We start from the raw sequence: 22983 nt of genomic DNA, 5'->3' as shown, positions 1-22983 counted from the left end.
TCTTCAAAAGTTTGAAAGTACCTACAAATTTGCAGTTGTACAGTATTTGTTAATGTTTAAAGTTAATTAGATATTAATTTATGTGGGGGCTAATCCATAAGTGTTGTTTGTCTGTGAATCCTCGAGACCACTGGAGGCAGACTCCTGGAGCTAGAGGACTGGATGTGCATTGGGAGGGTAGAACGGGGCTTGTTTTGCTAATATCGCTTTGTCGCTTGTTGTGTTCTATGTTGTTCTGCCGAGCATTGTGGGCATTCTGTGCTTGCGCCAGAATGTGTGGCGATACGTGCGGGCTGCCCCCAGCGCATCCTTGGGTGTGTTGGTTGCTTAGGCGAACGATACATTTCACTGTATGTTTCAATATACAGATAAATAAATCTGAATCTGAGCTTCCCACACATCTTTATCTACATGAACATTTTTCACATTCTATTACAATTGTGTGCAGAAGCTGATGCTGTGCAAACATTCCAATGTTCTGTCACTCTGGCTGAGTTTATGGCAGCCTTCGCAACTGGATCCAGTGCTATATTTGTCCAACATCTCCACACCCCTTCTGAAGGATCACAAACTAGTATCGGGGAGGAGACGTTAACCTGTTTTACACAGCTTGGGGGCACCTCCTCCCTTGGCGATCAATTGTGATCTTGCTTATTGAGATACTCGGTAGAAGTTTTTATAAGCCAAAGCATTTTGTCACATCATTGCTGTGTTCGCAATGGTCTAATTGTGAATTAACAGTCTGGTGGTATCAAATCTCAAATGGGATGGGCACTAGAGACTAGCACTTGGGCGTTAAATGTAATTTTAATTCATAACCTTCATGTACATTTGGGCACACAGATTTTTATTAGGTGGCTGTTTGGGATTGAGATGGCTTGCTTCCGTTCCAGTTCTCTGCATTCTGAGGTGACTGATGCAAAATGTGAAAAAAACGCCTTCTACAGATAGGGCAGGAGGTTCTTCACAATCATGGCAGGTAGTTTGAGTTGCGGTACTCCTTCCAAACAGTAATGCTGAGTGTCTCTCTGCACCCAACACATGGCTCAACTTTCTCAGTGCCATCCTCCTCCACTTTGAGTAGACACGGGATTCATTCAGGATATTGGACTTCTTTGAAGAGGCTTTAAGAGCTTTCTTTCATCATCTTCTGTCACTGTTCTCAGAACAGAGTTTCAAGAGTGTATGTTGTTACGTACCAGCAGCAATAGATCACAAATTGAGTCAGGTTTTAATGTTAAAACCACTATATTTATCTATAAGTATCTATGCAAAAATATAGACAATTAAACGAAGTAAGTTAACAGTGTTATGTGTGTGTGGCTCCCAAACTGTCAAGCTCAGGAACAGTTCTTAAAGTCTTAAGATGGCAAACTAGAAAGGTCCAGTAATCCACAGAATAAGTGAGGGGAGGGAGTGGTAAATCCACGTTAAAAGGTAGAGATCACGAAGAATTTCACAGGTTCCATGCTGGGGAAACGAAGTAACAGTCGCCAAAGATCTTATCCGTTGAGTTGTCTCGAAATCCACATAGAAATACAGGTGTCCCCCGCTTTCTGAACATCCACTTTTACGCAATTTCGCTTTTACGAAAAACTTATATTAGTACCTGTTTTTGCTAACCGAAAGAGGATTTTCGCTTTTACAAAAAAAGACACCCGCTTTAAACTTGTGTTTACCCCGAGAAAGACTACCATGACTGTGAAGCCTTGCACGAGCAAGTGTATGTGCATGCGTGTACGTGCTGATTTTTTTCTACAAATCTGTTTTGGCTCAATCTTTCCGATTCTGATAAGTGAAACTACACTGTACATTAGTGGTCACCAACCAGTCGATCTTTGAGACTTTCCCAGTAGATCCCGGGGAAAAAAATGAAAAATAAATACACAAATACATTATGCCTGACAAACCTTTTGATGCAAATCAGATTTTACCCCTGGAGCGCACATGTGAGTCATATGCAGTAACTTCTACTTTGAAAAAGGACCACTCGACAACTTCATGTCCAAAGGACCAACTTTATGTGGGATGGCAAAACCAATGCAGCGGAAGAGCTTATACACACATGCGCAGAAAAGACTGGAAGTAAAATCCCGCAGTCCCAGAAACAACCTCTGTTTACGAACAGCTTTCCGTAGCGGGAGTATTGCTATATTATGATTATCCTAATTGGTATTAACTTATCTTTATAATGCTCACATTACAACACCTTTAATTCTAAGTTTCATTATTTAATTTTATTTTAACACGAAAAGTAAATGAATAAAAATTGACTGTTGCACTCAATGTGATGACTGGGGCTGAATACTTTCTGCTAGTTCCCTGAAATTTGGCTCATAACTACAGACAGCCAGTCTGAGACTGTCAGTAAGACAAGTCCTGTATTTAGATTTAATAATTTTCATCTGTGAAAATCCAATTTCACACAGATAAGTTGACCCGAAGTAGGCACTGACTTTTAGTGCACATGTGGTGACATGAGGAAACTTCTCCCTGCTGACAAGCCCCCAAAAGTCACCGTTCCTTGATCTTGCTTTAAGCTCGATATCAATTTGCAAATCAATTATTTCCATTTCAATATCAGTTGGCACACCAAATACTGGCTGGAATTTAGCTGCTATCTGTTCTATATCAATCGGCAGAAATGGGTTTGAAATAAATGCAGCAATATCTTTCATGACGTTTAACTCCATAAAACGCCGATCAAACTCTATTGCCAGCTTGTCTAGGTAAGCACAGTACTGCTCAGGGCGAAAAGCATTTTTTTTCCTTGATGGCCTATATCAGTTTCTCCAAGTTGGGAAAGTGTGTCAGCCTCCCGTTCTTTAAATTTGAAATTCAAACACCGAGCTTGGCCTTAAACACATTTACTGCACTTATTATGTAGGGCAGATGTCGGTCTTTTCCCATGAGCTCGTTGTTAAGTGCGTTTAATTTAGCCGTTAGGTCTGTCAGAAACCCTAAATCCAGTAGCCATGCATCATCTGACAGTTCCTCGTGCTCCTTGTTTCTTTATCTCAGGCAGCAAGTCAACAAACCATTGCAGCACAGTGCCCTCACAGACCTCCTGACAGACTGAATATTCGAATGGACAGTTTCCTTTGTTAGACAGAATGTTGAATATGCCACATTTTTCAAGTGTTTTGTATTGGTAAACTGTTACTGAGACACTAGTATAAGTTTCAGGGGTACACAAGCTAATGACACCACTGTTTTTTGTTTCCCAGTTCTTTTACATTTGGGGAATGTTGGAATTTAAAGGGGGAGAAGTGTTGTAATGTGAGCATTATAAGGATAAGAATACCAATTAGGATAATGGTATTATAGCAATACTCCCGCTATGGAAAGCTGTTTGTAAACAGAGGTTGTTTCCGGGGTTGCGGGGTTTTACTTCCGGTCTTTTCTGCGCATGTTTGTATAAGCCCCTCTGCCGTATTGGTTTTGCCATCCCAGATAAAGTTGTTCCTTTGGACATGAAGTTGTGGAGTGGTCCTTTTTCAAAGAAGAAGTTACTACAGAAGGTATGAAGTATTGTAATACTCTTAAAGAAAGCCAGCTTTGGCCTGTTTGATATGCTAGCTACAGTGTTTTCTTGGTTTAATTAATTTGAAAGTTTGACAAAAGCATTTTATGTAATTCAAATGCAATTAGCCCAAATAAAAGGCCTCAAGTTGGAAGCACAATCTGAGCTGTTTTTTCTCTAAACCATTTAGTAGGTAGATCTTGCCTTTCACTAAGGCCAAGGTAGGGGATCTTGGGCTTAAAAAGGTTGGCGACCACTACTGTACATACATTATTTCTACTTTATATAGCTATGTATTTATCATATAATTCCTACTTTTACCATATGTTAGTGTTATTTTAGGTTTTATGTGCTATTTGGTATGATCTGGTAGGTTATTTTTTGGGTCTGGGAACACTCAAAAATTTTTCCAGTATAAATTAATGGTAATTGCTTCTTCGCTTTATGCCATTTTGGCTTACAAATGGTTTCATAGGAGCACTGTACCTTCTGATAGTGGGGGACACCTGTATCACAAGGTGACAGTCACGTGACAAGCACAGGTGGTTACCACATAACATACCCAAAACCATGTAAGGGTTAACAAAAGTGGCCGCCACAGGATACTCCAGCAAGATCCACCTATGGATCATACGAAGTGACAGTCACACATCCAATGTGCATTGTGTGCCGTTGATCAACCCAATCCTTTGGGCATGGGAAGGTATCAGACTTTACCCGTTGTCACAAGTCCCTGCCAGCAGCTTGCAGTCCAAAACTTCCACTCTCACCCTCTCTCTCCTTCTCTGAAAATCCCAGGGATCTGTTGCAGCTTGTTATTCTGACATCATAGTCCCACGTCATCCTGACGTTTTAAAGTGACACCCACAGTAAACGAAACCGTGGTCACATAACAATGTCAGCAAATCTACTTTTACATTGCTAAAGGATGCAAAGCAATGCACATTAGAAGTTCACATTTATCTACCTATCGTTGTTACCTGAGCTAGAATGGCAGCACAACACCAAACTCCCATTATGAGACTAGAAAAAGGCAGTGACATTTTGGAAAAACAATAAAAAATAACCAGTTGTCATAATTGGACCAAACCAACCATATTCAGGAATCGACACTGCATTAAGAGTAAGGGAAAAGAATATGTGACTGGTGATTCGGATCAATAGTTCTGCCTCTCCCACAGTGCAGCACTCCCTCAGTACCAAGGTGGGAGAATCAGTCCCGTTACTTTTATTGATTGGGATTAGGACAATGTGATTCAAGCATTCATGTGTCAAAATAGTTATCAGGATTCCAGATGAGGACTGAAAACTAAACTTGGGTTATAATCTACATCAACAGAGCTGCAGTGAAGCGTGTTATCAAGTTTCAAATTCCTTGGTGTCCATATTTCCGACGATCTCACCTGGTCCCTGAATAACACTATTCTTTGCATTTCTGGTCAGATGCTAACTGCATTTCATTGGCTTTATATCTGTCCTCGGCACAATGACAATAAAGTTGAATCTAATCTAATGGGAGTACTAAACCGAGTAGACACAGTTTCTGATGCTTCTCCAGATTCTTTTCTGATTCTGCCCCCCTGGACTTGCTGTACCTTAATATTCTCTTTGAAGTTATCCTAGCTATAATAGCCTCTCCCTCATGAACCCATGCTTCATGTGGCTGGGTTAATGGAGAGAGTTCATTACAGACTGAGTGGTTCTCTCTCCTTTGGTACTGACCTGTTCCAGATTTTGCATTAGCATCTTTAAAAAGCCTGTCCTAACTCTTCTGAAAACCACTGCCATGTTCAAATTTCCTTTTTTTTCCCGAAAGTCCTTGAGCACATTGTCCATTCCCAAGTCCATTTCTGATGTTCCTGATTAATTTCTAGGCAAGTTTTATTTATTCTTCATGGTGGTTCAATCTAAACTGACACACAGTCTGGAACTGTGCATTACCCCGTCTCAGCTGCCCTGTCAAAGTCTCATACCGTACATCTCCTTTGGTTTCGCTCATTGTTAGCTAGAATATATCTACTGACAGCTGTTCTTTCTGAGATTGAATTTAACGATGAATACATTCAGGTTTTCAAGAATGACTCGACTGTAAAAGGCAATCAGTACTCTGGTATGTTGGAATAGAGCAGTTTGATTGGACATATGCCTTTTCCAGTATTTTTAATGAACTACGATTTGGAGCTTAATAACTACAGGACAACATTGAGGAAGTGTTGAAAGTTTACACAATAGAAAATGGGTATTCAGCACATACAGTCAATGGTTCTAGTTAACTAGAAATAAGAATGATTCTAGCATATACACATGGATGAAAACGCATGTATCTATTTAAGCAAAACACCTCTAAGAAAATACTTTTTCCTGTTTTAGAACAAGCATTTTAAATACTTTAGTTCACTTTTCAAAATCTGGAATATTGTTTGATTCCCTGCTGCAATGCTCAGTATTATACCGGTACGCTCTCTAAAACACTATTGCATTTCTTTTTGATTTTCAGATTTCGTAAGACCCGGATATGACCTCCTTTTTCGAATGGATTTATAGTGGTTTCACTAATAGTTTTTGTAGTGCGCTTCAGTTTCTAGGTAAGATTTCCTACGGTTTTAAATGTTATCGTTTGGCATGTGGCCATTTATACCTTTTGTTTTTCTCTGTTCTCCCTGCCATTTCAAAGGATATGTTCCCACAATTGCCAAGTTCACTGTTCTATTGGTCTTTAGAAGTGTCATTTTGTATGTCACAAACTATAAAATTGTAGGAAACTCAACAGGTCAAGCTGAAACATTAACACCATTTTACTCTCCAGAGGATCTGTACGATCTGTTAATTGTTTCCAGCATTTTCATATCCGATTGGATCTGATTTGTCCAATTATAATGTTCTTAATGTGGAATAATTTTCTTTGGTCATTCAACCAATTCACATGTAGAAATATCAATAATTGGTGTTCCAGGGATCTCTAGACTCTCAGACCAAATGACCTTATTGCGACAGTCAAAAATGTCTGTATAGTAATATGGAGATAGAAATATTCCCTGTTGTCTTTGCAGTGTCAATTGAATATTTTAAATATTTCTGAAAGCTGAGTATTTTTGCACAATGTCCATTGCTACCCATGAAAGGATCACAGCTAGATTAGTAAACATTTAGAATATTGTGTGCTTATGCAATGTTGGGCATTGATGTGCCTTTACCAACACACTCCAGAAACAAAGAAAACAGGATATGGAGGTAAGAGCTGCTCATTTCTATACCGATGCAGCTAGAGAAAATAAGATCCTGTTATTCTAGTTATGTATGTAAGGATTTGAAAATATGATTTGTTTCCTAATGAGTCCTAATATTTTTTGTTTTTTTAAAAGCTGCTATAAACAGTTGCAAACAGTATCTCATACTGTTGGTGAATATAACACCATGGATGATCAGCTTATTTATTAAGCATCATACTACATTATTATAATTAGCAGGTCACAATTTATTAATAAACATATTCTGTAATATATGGAAGTGTTTGCTTCCCTGGTAGAGTTGCAGTGAACTTTGAGAGCTGATATATTTTCTCTTAGCAGACAAAAAGCTTCCAGTTTTTGTCCTTACTGCATTTATTGTATTTGTTTTCAAATAATGCTGATAATTTAATTGATCTATTAAATGATTTTTTTCCCCCAATGTGTTTATTTAGTGCAATGACCCTGTTAGGACTTTTTTATAGGGTTCCATGGAAGATTAATATTTGAAGCCTGATTCATTTTGAAAGTACTTGAAGAGTTGAAGGCAAATGAAAGTTGTATAAATTTTTGAACAATGTCATGCCGTATCAGATATTAATTCATAAAGCGTAGGGTGTTTATTGTGGAGTGGACATCACTGGTAATACCCTCATTTATTGTGCATCCCTACTTACGGTACTCTGAACTGAAGACACGGTTAAGCAATTACACAGACTTTGGAGTTGTATGCGGACCAAACTGGTTAAAAATGGCAGATTTCACTCTCTCTGAGGGGGATTAATGAACTACTGTATGACAATCTGACAATGAAGCTGTTCCAGGACTAGCTCTTGTTGTGTTCAGTGAGTTGTAAGGGAACTGATTCAAAACTTTACTGTACGATACACGCAGGTACTCTATATACAAACCCCTTAAAAAAACATTGACAAACTATGTCACTTCCTTAGCCTTGCCTCTTTAAATAACAGTGCCCTACACTGTTACTCTATTATTTAAGGCTAAACAGTAGTGTAAAAAACAGCACAAGTAAATCAAATGACTGACTGTGCTCACCATTGCATTGTAAAATCTTCCAAGAGGGCTTTGCTGCTAATCAGCCTACAACTGTACTGTGCTCGTGTATAAACATAAATAAAGTAACCTGGTGCACCAAAGTCAAAGTTATACTTTCGGAAAAAATGTTATAAAATTGCTTTATGGTTCAGCTCTTTTATACTACATGAGAATTCCAGATGTACAGTATAAAGGAGAATCTACTACAGTACTGTGTAAAAGTCTTGGGCACACATATATATAGCTAGGGGGCCATGGCTTTTGCACAGTACTGTAGTAATTTTATATTTTGCACTGCACTGCTGTTGCTGCAAAAAATACAATTTTCATGATGCATGTGTTTGATAAACTTTATTTTGATATGGGTCTCTATTGTGGACTGAGATTGGGAAGGGGGGCAGGGAGAAGGGAATCATGGTTGGGAAATGGGGAAAGGAACAGGAAGCACCAGAGAGACATTCTGTAATGATCAGTAAACCAACTGTTTGAAATGACCTTGCCTGGTGTCTCAGGGCTGGGTGAGTCTGCACCCTTGCCACCGCCTGCCCCGGCACTCCTTCTCTGCTGCTTGTCCCATACTGCTCCCTCAGTGCTCCACGTTGACAAATATAGTACTGTGCAAAAGTCTGGGGCACCCTAGCTATATACATGTGCCTAAGACATTTGCACGGTATTGTATATCACATAGGTATAATTATTTTAACACTGTTTATGCACCAAATGTTATCTCTGCTCTCCATTGTTAGGTGATGTCCTTAGCTTTAAAGCTCATGGAAAGATTTACTTATATGTTTGAAATTAAAATAGTGTTGCTAAGCATTTCATAATTTCTTTGAAGTCTGTTTATAGAGAAAGCAACAAAATTTTAGGCTTTAAATTTTAAAATGCAGATTACATACTCTTGAGACAAATCTTCGGTGAAACACTGCTTGGAAAATCGATGTACACAGTTATTATGGAGAAGCAGGTGAAAAAACTGTTTGGCTCATCGTAGCTTGTGCCTCTTATAGCACCCACATCACAAATCCGTGTGTAGTTGGACACAAGACTGCCATTGCTAGAATTTGAACATAGAATATAGAGATCTACAGCACATTACAGGCCCTTTGACCCACAATGTTGTGCCAACCATATAAGCTATTCTAGAAACTGCCTAGAATTTCCCTACTGCATAGCCCTCTATTTTTCTAAGCTCCATGTACCTATCTAAGAGTCTCTTAAAAGACCTATGGTATTCACAGCTACCATCGTCACTGGCAGTGCATTCCACGCACCCATCATTCTCTCGTAAAAAAACTTACCTCTGTCTGTCCCTGTAACTACTTCCAAGCACCTTAAAACTAAGCCCCCTCGCATTAACCATTTCAGCCCTGGGAAAAAGCCTCTGACTATCCACATGATCAATGCCTCTCATCATCTTATACACCTCTATCAGGTCACCTCTCATCCTCCAACGCTCCAAGGAACAACGGCCAAGTTCACTCAACCTATTCTCATAAGGCATATTCTCCAATCTAGGCACCATCCTTGTAGATCTCTGCACTCTTTCTATAGTGTCCACATCCTTCTTGAAATGAGGTGACCAGAACTGAACACAGTACTCCAAGTGGGGTCTAACTAAGGTTTTGTATAGCTGTAACATAAATTTGGGTTTTTAAGAAAACAAACTGCTGGAGGCAATCAGCAAGTCAATAACCAATGGAGGGAAATTGGCAGTCGACAATTAGAGTCAAAATCCTTGATCTGGACTGCTTGATGTTTCGAGTCGTGGCCCTTCATCTGGACACATCAGGTGAAAGGCCTTGACTTGAAACATTGGTCCATTTCCCTCCACAGAGGCTCTCTGACCCACTGAGTTCCTCCAGCAAATGTTTTTCTGCTCTAGTTAGGGTGACATGGGAAAGCTCCCCCAGCTGTGGAGGACTAGGAATAAAATCCAGTTCACTGAATTACATCCTCTGAACAGTCCAGTCAGAATTAATGGGATTGTAACAAGGAAGAATGATATTCAATCAGATGTATGGAGGTAAAGTTGATGGAATCCTGTGTTGTTATGTAACTAACTGTTAGAAACACGTTTTGAGTTTGAGTCTCTACATTTAAAATAAAATGTTCTCAATTAACTTGTTATCTGATGTCATGTATGCTAATATTGTAAATTCAAATTTTTTGACACTACCTCAAGTTCAGTGCACTTATTGTTGTTTACCTATTATCCTTGGCAAGTAAGAAACCCTGATCTCCAAATTAGTCACCTGTTCCAAACTCGATGTGTAAGGTTAGCACTATTCACAAAAAAAAAGCTAACATGGCCGAGTAAAACATGTACAGATATGTCACTGGATATTTGTTTTACATTAGGCTGTTTGGTGAAAAGTGTGAAGTATCTGTTGTGGCACATTCTAGAATAACATTTTATATGCTTACGAATAATCAAGTAATTCAGTAATGTCAAACTGAGTCACTTAGTTCCATATTCATCCAAGATTTTGTATTACATTAACTTGAAATGAGTGTGTGAAAGAGAGATGTGTTACTGCATTTTTGACTTCCAGCATATATTTTTATATGTTGAGGTCTTGTTTTCTTGTTGTAGGGCTCTACAAGAAATCAGGGAAATTAGTATTTCTAGGACTGGACAATGCTGGGAAGACTACACTGTTGCACATGCTCAAAGATGATAGATTGGCACAGCACGTGCCAACGCTACATCCAAGTAAGTTGCTTATTCACCAAGATTTCATTTTACTCGGAGGATAATTGCAATAAATTCTTTCATTTTTATTACGTCATTTAAGTGCCTTTCTCCCATGGGGGATGTGCCACAGCATTAATAAAAGGGGAGGCAATAGATTCTAGAAAAATGTGCCTGTACTTAAGGAAATGTCACCATTTCAGGTTGGCATGATCCTAGCTTCTTTGGGAAGTGGAAGTGAAGATTTAGAAGAATTTTCTATATTCTTAAGGGACTAGTGCCAGAGGATGAGAAAATAGTAAACATAACCCCTTTGAGCAGAAAGGAGTGTAAAATCATACCAGGAGATGCCTTATGATAAAGGAATGGCATTTACAGATATGATAAAGGCTTTTTGATTTTGAGTAATCCAATTGTTTGATGAAGGAATAGAGATGATTGATGAAAGAATTCAAGGAAATTATATGTATTTTATTAAGGATGATTAGCAGAACTGAAAAACATAGAATTGAAGTGTCACAAGCAGCATGGGTAGAAATTTAACGTAAAGTAAAATATATAATGGTGAGTGGTTATTTTTCAGTCTGCAGGATGAGCAGTGGTTTCCTCCAGGGCAATATGAGGAGTGCATTTTTTTTTTGACTATTAATGACTTAGGCATGAGTATACAGGGTAATGTTTCCAAGTTTGTAGATGACTCATCTTAAAAGCATACTAAACAAGGAGGAGGATAGTAATAGGCTAGCTCAATTTGCAGACGTGGGAGATTAAATTTAATATAGAAAACTGAAAGCACTTTAATATAAGAGTAAGGAGAGACCATACAGATTGAATGACTCGGTTCTAATAGGTTTGCAAGATCAAGCTGTACGCATGCATAATTATTTGAAAGTGAAAGGGCATGTTGAAAGAGTGATTAATAAAGTACCCTGGGTATCCTGGGTCTCATAAATAGAAGGACCTGTACCAAGCACTAGTTAGGCTGCAGCTGGAGTATTAAATCCAGTGCTGGTCCAAGGAAAGAACATGATGGTCCAAGAAAGGGTGTAGAAAAGTTTCACAAGAATGATTCCAGGGATGAGGAGTTTCAGCTTGAAAGGTAAGAGAAGTTGTATGGTTCTCTATTGACCAAAGAAGGTTCAGAAAAAGACTCTGCAAGAGGAAAATTATATAGTTTTACTACTGGTTTAGCAACTGTTTTAAGGACAAAGATTTGAAACTTTGAATAGATGGTTCGCAGAATAATTAGGAAATGCTGAACTATTCAGGGCATGGTAAGGATCTTGAAAAAGAAGTGAACAGGCAACTGAAAGGATAGTTTGCTGGGCTGTGGTGAAAGAGAGGGGAATAAGATTGTTGATCTAGAAACCAAATGGTCTCCTATGCCATATCACTGTAATGTGTGCTTATATATAAAACTTATACATAGAAAATATCAAGAAAAAGAAATATAGTGTATCTTTTTGCATCATTTCTGCACGGAATATGGCTGTTTAAAATAGAACTAAATGGCATACTCAGTGATGTGAAATCATAATTACTTCTATTTTGTACGTCAATGTACAGATTGTTACTCATGTTTTAAGTAGAATGTGCACTATTGCTAAATGTAATTGCGTTCCTTTTCAATCTGCTCTGGAACATTTCCAGACAAATAATCACTGCTTTGCTTCTACCCTAGCCTCGGAAGAGCTGACAATTGCTGGGATGACCTTTACTACTTTTGATCTGGGTGGCCATGCACAAGGTAGAGATCTGTTTGTAATGCTTATTGACAAAACCAAAAAGCTGTTGCAACTTGTATAGTGTTCTAATTTTTTTCCTTATTGTTTCAAAGCCCGCAGAGTCTGGAAAAACTACCTCCCTGCTATCAATGCCATTGTCTTCCTGGTTGACTGTGCAGACTTCGAACGTCTGGCAGAATCTAAAGCAGAGCTTGATGTAAGCAAATCAGTTTAGAACATCTATCTGTATAAAAAGTTACAGTAACAACAAGAGAGTAAAATAAGGCAATGCATATTGCAGGAGCATTTTCAAATATTAGGTCTGTGTGCGTGCCAGGACGATATTAGAGTAGTTGGTCAAGTATCTTAGAGATCATGTTGTAAGAGAAAAAACTAGGGATGGGGAGAAATATAAAAAGCATTGGAGGAACCCAGTGGGTCATGCAGCATCTATGGCGGGAAATGGACAGTCAGCATTTGGGTCAAGATCCTTCATGTAAACTGAATGGAAGCAGCTTAAAGAAAAGCTTCTACAGTTTGAGCCCTGGTTCTGAAGGCATGGTACCCAATGGTGGACAAGAGTGCTGTAGGAGACTACAAATGGAAATCAGCCGAGGCATGGAGAGAGAGTTGAAAGGAATGGTGAAAACTTTAATGTTGAGATTTCTGAACAAGAGCCAATGTACATCAAGCATATGGCTACATCCCAGGTATATGGCTGACAATGAAACAGCCTCGGATCTTTAGGCACAACATTATATTATGAGTTACTATATCCTAAAGCATCCACAGCTGATTTCACCATTCTTAGAGAACACCATTTTACAGATCCTACAGGCTGGTGAGCATCTCGTGGTGCAAGTTAGAGACTTGCACTTGTTGAAGGAGGGCCATCAACAAAGAGTGGTCGGAATCCTCAAGTCCAGAGTTAAAGGTAGCAATTAGGGTTTCGGCAGCAGGTGAACTGAGGCATATTTACTGTGGATGTATGCAGTCATAAAAATGATCATTCACATCTTGAAATCAGATATTATATCTTAATTTAATTGTTCTGGTTCACTTTCATCTTGTCCTGACGCCGGCCCCCTAGACATGAGTCGAAGTCGTAGTAGTTGTTCATCTTGTCAAAAAGTGGGAGGAAATCAGAGGCTGGGAAGAATGTGAAAGGGCTTCAAATTTCCAATACATATATAGAGGAAGTTTATGGTTCTTAATCGGAGAAAGTTTCTGGACATCCAGTACTGGGTGTGCAAAATCACAGTTTATAATTGGCGGAGTTCAAGGGGGGAAATCGGTGATGTTGCATAATAAAACATGTCTAAATTCAGTGTTAATCCTTAACTAGAAATGATCCGATCCTCACCCAGCACATCAATATATGTGGTCTTTTAATAGAAAATCCATTTCTACCTGCCATCACTTCCACTGATTGGAAGTGGGAAACGAGTGACTTCTGCCCTTCTGCCTGTTTTGCCTTTCTCCCGCTGGCAAAACCAAGGATCAGTCAAAGAGTGCAGTGAAGACTTAACTAGAATGTATTGAGCATAATATTTTTTAAAGATCAAAAATGGGTACAGTGGGAATAAGCAACAGGTTGGAATAGAGGAGCAGTTTAGGTTGAATATGTAAACCTTATAGACCAAACTTCATAATACAGATGGCAGTAGAGAAGGCTCTTAAAGTATTGGGCTTTTGAGTTATGGATGATGGATCCCAATTACTTCCAACTGCTAACCATCTCCAATTAAATTTACCCTAGCTCACAATGAAGTGTAAAGCAGAATTAAATGCTGATTAGCACATCTAGCAGACAGAGAGGTTTTGGTGTGGGAGTTTGAGTAGCTTTTTGAGATTTGACCAGAAATCAGTGATAAGGGGTGTTACATTTATAACACAATTAGCACAACATGCTGATGATCTTATTTGACACAAGATAACATTCCCACCCTTACTGAAATTATTAAAGGATAATCTAGAGCATTGGTATGTTTCTAATAGAAATTTAACGGCCTTTCATTTATGAATTGTGAGGTAGAATTTACAAATAACAGGGTAAATAATTGTATTAAGAGAAATATGAGATTTTATGCACACCTCACTATGTATGTGTGCACACGTCTGTGTAGGTGATGCAGGATCAATCCTGTTAATAAATTGTCTTCCTGCTCTCTATAGGCACTAATGACAGATGAAACTGTTGGAAATGTGCCTATTCTCATCCTTGGTAACAAGATTGACCGACCTGAGGCAATCAGTGAAGAAAAGTTCAGAGAGTTATTCGGACTGTACGGACAGACAACGGGAAAGGTAAGCATCAAACTTGCAAATGGGTAAATCAATTTTTGAATGATACTATTCTTAATTTTTGAACAAAGTCCACTCAAATCCAATCATGAAAGTAGGTCTTTTCTGCTTGTGTTTGCACCTCCAATGTATTTGCATTGAACCAATAAATGAAAAGTATTCTTTGGCTATTTTTTTTTTAAAAAAAAGCTAAAATGAAAATGTATGTTGAACAAAATTATGGATCAGTAGATTTTAAGCATCTTGTCATTGGGAAATAGTGGAAGTCAGGTGAAGAAGGGGAGCTGGTTAAAGAAAGTTTGAACTATGGTATACAGGTGGTTAAAAACACATCTCTTGGGCTAGAGAGGCATGACCAATACTGCAAAAGAATGTTATGATAGTGAATCTTTTGAAGATGTATGCTGTAATTCAATTAAATGCACCTCATTTGAGGATTCTGCTAGTACTAAAGCTTTGACCCTGTGTTGTTTATTTTAGTGAATCTCTATGGGTAATTACCAATTCTAAACTAAATGGCTTCCTGTTATAACTTGGGTAACATTGAAAACATGGCTCTCAGATGTGGTATGTGGTTTGTATAGCATGTCTTTTGTACTCACTGCTACAATTTGGCCAATTAATTGGATGGCCAAAAAGCAGAAAATTTTCTCTGTTGCTGTCTGTTTTCTTGGAGCTTTTTTCAGTATTTTGTTTACTACCTTTTTGAAGTTATTTTGACAAATTTTTAATGGATTTTTATACCAGATACTCTCTTGATATTCCGTTTCATCCATCCAAGTGTTCTTGCTGACCTTCATTGGCCAGCAACACAATTGACCTCAATTTTTTCCATCTGTTTAAATGCTTGTTATCTCTTATATTCTGCAGCCCTATAGGTGCCTGAGAACATTGTGCCAATTTTGACTTTTTGTTTGATTTTGTTCATCCCCCCATTTGGAATCATCCTTATAGCTGCCAGGGTTCACTGAATTATTATTTTCATAAGCTATTGAAAGTTTTATCATTTTCAAGTCCCTTGAAACTTAACATTTTGTCATCTATCCTAATGTGTTATTTCATGTCTCGACATTATCTTTTGTCTCCTAAATGATTCAATTAAGTGTATTGGTACATTTTTGCTGTGCTTTGCTGTAAATGCAAATTAGCTGACCAGTGGTGTAGTGGCATCCGCACTGGACTTTGTGTGTGTATATACACACATAAGTGCGTAGTTTTTTTTAAGACAATGGATGGACAGATAAAAGAAGCAAAATAACTATGTAGAGTTTGTGAGTTTGTTTTGTTTCGCCGTTTTGTCGTCAAAGCAACTAGGTCTGCATTAGTGGAAATTAGAATCAGAATCAGGTTTAATATTACCAGCACATGTCATGAAATTTATTGCTTTGCCATAGCAACAAGATGTGAATGTTTTCAAAATTAATCAAAGATGTTTTTCTCTCCTGTGCGTATCTGGTCCTACAGGGAAATATCTCCATGAAGGAGCTTAATGCACGACCACTAGAAGTCTTCATGTGCAGTGTCCTAAAGAGGCAAGGTTATGGAGAAGGTTTCCGTTGGCTAGCCCAGTACATAGACTGAAGCTGATTTTTGAGAAGAGTCAAAGACCGAAGACTCATCTACCACCATACAACAACTTGAACCTAATAGACATTTTCTGGGTATATGTTTGGTTATAAAAGTTTGATGTTTTTCTAGAAGGATAACAATTACATTGGCTGTGCTTAAAAAAAAATCATCTGTATGTACGAAGCCTCCAAGAAATGTTCTTAAACAATTTGTATGTTTGAAGTTACAATATGGTAACGCTCTAATTTCAGTAGATAATATACTTGTTTCCTTATTTGATTTATTACATTAACCAAACCATCTTTCTGTACAGTTTTGGAAAGAGTGTGTACTTACACAAAAATAGTCTCTTGAATGCACTTTTTAACAGGAAAGCAACCTACACGTGAGCGGTATTTAATGATCATGTAAAATTTTTTATGTACTATTTTTGAAATTGTTCGGTTCAATAAATTTAGAACGTGTAACCATCTATCCTTTTAGTGTCTGAAGAAGATAAATATTTTTAGAAAAACCTCAATTAAGTGATACCTACTGCATGATGCCTTAACATTTTGGAGTGTCCCTGAGCACCATGTATTAAATTAAACTGTAACCAATATATTCCTTGCTTGAGAAATAGATGAACCAAATGCTCATTCCAGATCTATTTCTGTTATTCTAATGAGAACTGTGCAGAATGTAAGCACAGCTAATTTTTATTTAAAGCTTTAAATTATATCTTCCTCATAGAATAATATGAAAAGCACCAATAAATTATACATGCATGAAATAATCCCACTAGCATTTTCCTTGAGAAATGTTAGGATTTATTAAAACAACTAATTTATACTTTGTTAATCTTTTGGCTGTGTAGCAACTTGATTTAGTTTTGGAAGAATTCTTTGAGAGCCAACTGCTCTTAATTATTAATTTCTTGTATGCCAAGACAGACAAAACTAGAAATGGAAGCTAGAAAAGAATTAACTCCATTGTGCTAAATAATGGTTTGGAGATTAATTTATAAAGGTGACACATTATCTCATTGTTCCACCGTTAAAGTCATTCAGCATGACACCAAACCTCAGTGCCAGAACAGAAGTGCTTAAGAGTAATGTGAGCAAAAAAAAAACAGAATAAACTTAATCTATCCCTAGTGTTATTAAACCTTGTTTCGATGCACTTTCTAATGCTCTTTGTGGCTAAATAACCACATAACCCTGGCTGTGTAGCAGTTGAATTGCCAATAGGTACAAGCATTGAATCACTTTCTGGAGCAGGGGAGTGGGTGGATCTGAGAACTGCTAAAAGCACTCTGGATCACATTGTTTGTGAGTAGAATAATAAACTCCATTCTCAAATATACAGCTTGCAATTTTTGTTTAAGGAGGTTTCAGTCAAAAGTTGACATCTTGAAACACTTTTGCAGGTATTGTTAATTAGCAATGGGGAAAGAAACTACAGTTTCTTGTAATAAAATTTGCGATTTAAAAATAACAGTTGATACAGAATACATTATGATGAGATTGTATTTGTATCCTACAGTAGATATTTACAAACTGCAAGACTTGACAGTATCTCTTACAAAATTGTTCTGATACAGACTTTCATTCTGTTCTTGTTGGGCTTCACACATGCATCTTTCATTGGTGATTATCACATAGTAATCAGAAATTGAGACTTTAACTGCTTTTAATACACCTCTTAATTGAGAAAAATGGAAGTCATTTTTGTAGCTGTGCTATTGCTATTCAGGTTGCACCATAGTGCATCTGGACTTCCTTGGTCTTTACGGCTCAATTACATGTTGAGTAAGCATGCACTGTCTCCAGTAATGTCCTGCTTCACACGGGATAGTTAAAAAACCTCCACCACTGAAGGAGGAGTAGTAGAGGGGTGGGAGAGAAGGGATATCTTCCTCCATCAATCTCTCCGATCTGTATATTTTACATAATATTTTGTTTTATGGAAAAATTGCTCCATAAACAATTTTTCCTCAAAAAAAATCCGTCAGCACTTGATGTAGGATGCAGATAATAGAATACAAACAATTCAATGTCCAAATGTAAACCAGATAAATTGGTGTGCAGATAAACAGAAGATGAAATTCAATTTAGTTTGATGTGGGGGGGAATTGAAACTAGTTAGGAAGATAAATTGATTTTGGTAGAAGAGTGAAATCTAGGAATAAAGAAAATAAAATATAGAATACAGGAATAAATCAAAGTAACGATGCTGGTTGATGAGGTGTTACATTATGAATAAAGTAATTTTTAGAGGAAGAGAATACAAAAATAGTGGTTTGACCACATTTGATAAGCTATCATACAGTAGTAAAGAAAGAATATTAAAGTATGGGAGGAAATGTAAATGGAAGAACGATTGTATTCTTGGCTTCAAAATGGATGATCAACCTTAAAAACTGTAATAAAAACAATCATTGCAGCTGTGTTCATCCTCTACGGGGTGTGCAAGGTGTCTGGGTCTCTGCCTTAAAGTTGAGGGTCTGTAGAGGAGAGTGTTTTTGGTATGTGGCTTGGAGCTGCTCTTACTCCAAGTCTCCTTTTTAAAAAAAAAAGAAGAAAGAGACTTTCCTCTAGCCCTTTTTCCTGATATGGCATGCCAGAGAGGGGAAGCAGCTGTAATTTGCAGTAAGGTCACAATAATATCACGGGGGCTTGGTCAGTATGCTCAAAGCAGACCTTTGGTATCTTTTTTTTAAAAGAAAGAGCAAATTAATATTGGGCCATATATAAAGCTAACAGAAGTCACACTGTGAACTGCCTGAAGGAATGGGGTATTTAAAGGTGTCTTTGAATGTTAGTAGCACTTACAAAAACAGTGTGCTTGACATTTGAGTTTTAGTACAATAATGAACAATAAAAGAGATGCAAATATGTATGCCATGTCTTGTGATGCGTATAATGGATTAACTATGCACCATGGTGTAAATGTACAATCACTTATATCGTCTATACACAGTATCTCTTGGTGTGCTGGGCATTTGTATGAAGATGAAAGTGGAGTAACGTGACGGAATAAGTCAAGCTCATGATGGCGTTCTAAGATTTTATTCAAGGCATGGATATGTTATTCTGGGTATGAAGTTTTTAGACATTCACCTTAATTATTAATGTGAAATATGTTCCCTTTCATTGTCTTTATGTGTTTTTAAGACCATTAGACATACGAACAGAAATAGGCCATTCGCCCATTGAGTCCACTCTACCATTTGATTGTGGCTGATCAATTTCCTTTTCAACCCCATTCTCTTGCCTTTTCCCCATAATCTTTCATTACCTGACTTAGCATGAATCTATCAACCTCTGACTTAAGTACTCCCCATGACCTGGTCTCCACAACTGCCTGTGGCAATGAATTCGACAGATTCCCACTCTGGCTAAAGAAATAACTCCTTGTCTCTGTTCTAAATGAACATAACACTACTCTCAAGTTATGCCCTCTGGTCCTAGGTTCCCTCACTATAGGAAATACCCACTCTGTCTAGGCCTTTCAGCATTCAGTGGGTTTAAAAAAGATCCACCCCCCCCCCCATTCTTCTACATTCCGGTGTACAGGCCCAGAGCCATCATGTACTCCTCATATGATAAGCCTTTAATTCCAGGAATCATTTTCGAGAACCTCCTTTGAACTGTCTCCAATGTCAACATATCCTTTCTTAGATAAGGGGCCCCAGATTGGTCACAATACTCCAAGTGATGCCTCACAAGTGCCTTAAAAAGCTTCAGCATTACATCATTGTTTTAATATTCTAGTACTCTCAAACTGAGTGCTAATGTTGCATTTGCCTTCCTCACCACCAACTCAATCTGCAAGTTAACCTTTAAAGAATCCTACATAAGGATTAAAAAATAGTTTCAGAAGTAATCTGCGCTTTTATTCCTTCTCCCAAAGTGTATGGCCATACACTTCCTGGCACTGTATTCCATCTGCCACTTGTCCATTCTCCTAATCTTCTGCAGACTCCCTGCTTCCTCAACCCTACCAGCTGGTGTATATATCTTTGTATCGTCTACAAACTTGGCTACAAAACCATCAATTAGATCATACAGCATTAAAAAGCGGTCCCAACATTGATCTCTGCAGAATACCACTCGTCAGCAGCAGCCAATCAAACAAGGCTCCTTTTATTCCTACTATTTGCCTCTTGCTAATCAGCCAATGCTCTATCCATGCCAGTATCTCTCCTGTAATACCATGGGCTCTCATCTGGCTAAGCAGCCTCATGTGTGGCACTTTGTTAAAGTCCTTCTGAAAATCCAAGTGCACAACTTCCATTGAATCTCCTTTGTCTAACCTGCTTGTTAGTTCCTCATAGAATTCCAACACATTTATCAGGTAAGATTTTCCCTTAAAGAAACTATGCTGACTTTGGCCTATTTTACCACGTGTCTCCAAGTACCCCAAAACTATATCTTTAACAATTGACTTCAAATCTTTCCAAACATTGAGGTCAGGCTAACTAGCCTGTAATTTTCTCTCTTTTGCCTCCTTTTTGAATACTGGAATGACATTTGCTATTTTTCAATCCTCCAGAACCATGCCAGACTCTAGTGATTTGTGAAAGACCATTACTAATACCTCCACAATCTCTTCAGCTATCTTTTTCAGAACCCTGGGGTGTAGTTCATCTGGTTCAGGTGACCTATCTCATCTTCAGGCTTTTCAGCTTTCCAAGCACCTTCTCAGTAATAGCCACCACACTCACTTCTGCCTTCTGACAATCTCGAACTTCTGGCTTACTGCTAGTGAACACTGATGCAAAATAATTATTCAGGTCATCTGCCATTTCCTTGTCCTCCATTACTACCTCTCCAGCATCATTTTCCAGTGGTCTGATATCTACTCTTGCCTCTCTTATACTGTTTATATGTCTGGAAAAAATACTTTTGGTATCCTCTTTAATATTATTGGCTAGCTTACCTTCATATTTTTATCTTTTCCTTCATGACTTTTTTAGTTAACTTCTCTTGATTTTTAAAAGCTTCCAAATCCTCTAATTTACCACTAAATTTTACTCTATTATATGCTCTTTTTCTTTTATGTAGGCTTTGGCTTCCCTTGTCAGACACAGTTGTGTCATCCTACTTTTAGAATACATATTCTTCTTTGTGTTGTATTTAGAGACTTCCAAATTGCTCCCAGAAACTCCAGCCATTGATGATATGTTGTTATCCCTGCCAGTGTCTCCTTGCAATGAACTTCAGCCAGCTCCTCTCTCATGCCTCTGTAATCCCCTTTACTCCACTGTAAAACTGACACATTTGACTCTAGCTTCTTCCTCTCAAATTGCAGGGTGAATTCTGTCATGATTATTTTCTCCTAAGGGTTCCTTTACCTTAAGCTCTCTAATCAAATCCAGTTCATTACACAACACCTAATCCAGAATAGCTGATCCCTTTGTGAGTTTGACCACAAACTGCACTAAAGAGCTATCTCGTGAGCACTCATTCTCTCTTGGCATCTAAAATCAGCACTTTACTTACATTTTGAAAACCCCCATAAGTAACAAAACATTGCCCATTTGGCATGCATTTTCTACCTCCTGTTGTAATTTGTAGTCTACATCCTGAATACTGTTTGGAGGTCTGCAAATAACTTCCATCAGGGTCTTTTTTACCTTTGCAGTTTCTTAACTTTACCTTCAACAACTCTACATCTTCCAACCCCATGTCACCTCTTTCTAAGGATTTGATTTTTTTTTACCAACAGAGCTACACTGCCTACCTGCCTGTCCTTTTGATACAGTGTGTAGCCTTGGATCTTAAGGTTGCAGCATAACCTTTCAGCCACAACTCAATGATGTCCTACTTGCCAATCTCTAACTGTGCTACAAGATCATCTACCTTATTCCATATACTGTGTGCATTTAAATATAGCACCTTCAGTCCTGTATCCATCAAACTGTTTTGACTTCGAACCCCTGTTATACTGCAACACTGTTTTTCACAGTGTATTATTTTAAGAAGGCAGGTAATTCCAGATTCAAGAAAATTGATAGCTCATTAAAGAAAAAGGGTTGTGGGATTTATAGCAGTTAACAGGTGGTAAATTTGTTTTTGGAAATGCTTCAGTGGACATTCTGAGTCTTTGTGTTGTAAGCAGGGGACCTAGCATTAATTGAGTGTTGATGTTGGATCTCTCAAGGAAGGGTAGTCAGACTATTGCAGTACCAAAATGGGAAGGGGGAGTACTGCCGTGTAGAGGGTTCGGGTTTGGAAGCACCACAATAGATGAGTCAAGAGCATCTGGCAGTAAATCTCAGTATTAAACCAAGCTATAAGTTAGCAACAATAAGCCAGGGAGAGGAAACAAAAAACTCCTACAAAACATCTTTCACATCCTTACAATGCCCGGATCACTTAACAGCTTATAAAACTCTGGTTTGTTGCATAAGCAGCTTTATAATGCAAAGAACCATGAAGTCCAACTTGTACACAGTTAAATTCTGCAAACAGCATGAGCCAAATTGCTCGCACTAATTTGCACCCTTCGCAATTTCAGGGCACTCCAAAGCACTTTACCAAGAAGATGGTTTTGAATTGTAACTGCCATTGTCATATAGAAATCTTTACAAGTCAAGTCACTTTTTATTGTCATTTCAACCATAACTGCTGGTATAGAACATAGTAAAAATTAGACTTTTTCAGGACCATGGTGCTACATGAAACAATACAAAAACTACACTGAACTACGTAGGAAAAAAGCACAAAAACTACACTAGACTACAGACCTATCCAGGACTGCATAAAGTGCACAAAACAGTACAGGCACTACAATAAATAATAAACAAGACAGCAGGCACAGTAGAGGGTATATTAGGTTGTTGTCAAGCCAGGCTCTGGGTATTGAGGAGTCTGATGGCTTGGGGGAAGAAACTGTTAC

General features: G+C 38.1%; 1 protein-coding gene across 3 annotated transcripts in view; it reads left to right on the top strand.

Moving 5' to 3' along the window:
- Positions 1 to 18945, top strand: part of sar1b (secretion associated, Ras related GTPase 1B) — a 31471-nt gene extending 12526 nt beyond the window's left edge. For 2 of the 3 annotated variants that reach the window (XM_063053284.1, XM_063053285.1), the window contains exons 2-7: positions 6021 to 6108; positions 10403 to 10522; positions 12183 to 12248; positions 12339 to 12442; positions 14401 to 14532; positions 15994 to 18945. In XM_063053284.1, the coding sequence (XP_062909354.1) occupies positions 6039 to 6108; positions 10403 to 10522; positions 12183 to 12248; positions 12339 to 12442; positions 14401 to 14532; positions 15994 to 16110 (609 nt within the window). In that variant the 5' untranslated portion in view covers positions 6021 to 6038 and the 3' untranslated portion in view covers positions 16111 to 18945. The remainder of the gene's footprint in view (positions 1 to 6020; positions 6109 to 10402; positions 10523 to 12182; positions 12249 to 12338; positions 12443 to 14400; positions 14533 to 15993) is intronic. The other variant, XM_063053283.1, reaches the window with a different exon arrangement.
- Positions 18946 to 22983: the final 4038 nt, after the last annotated feature.

The sequence above is a fragment of the Mobula hypostoma genome, chromosome 7 (genome assembly GCF_963921235.1).
Source record: "Mobula hypostoma chromosome 7, sMobHyp1.1, whole genome shotgun sequence".
Classification (NCBI taxonomy): domain Eukaryota; kingdom Metazoa; phylum Chordata; class Chondrichthyes; order Myliobatiformes; family Myliobatidae; genus Mobula; species Mobula hypostoma.
The sequence above is the reverse complement of the archived record's forward strand: the minus strand, read 5'-3'. Positions and strand labels throughout refer to the sequence as shown.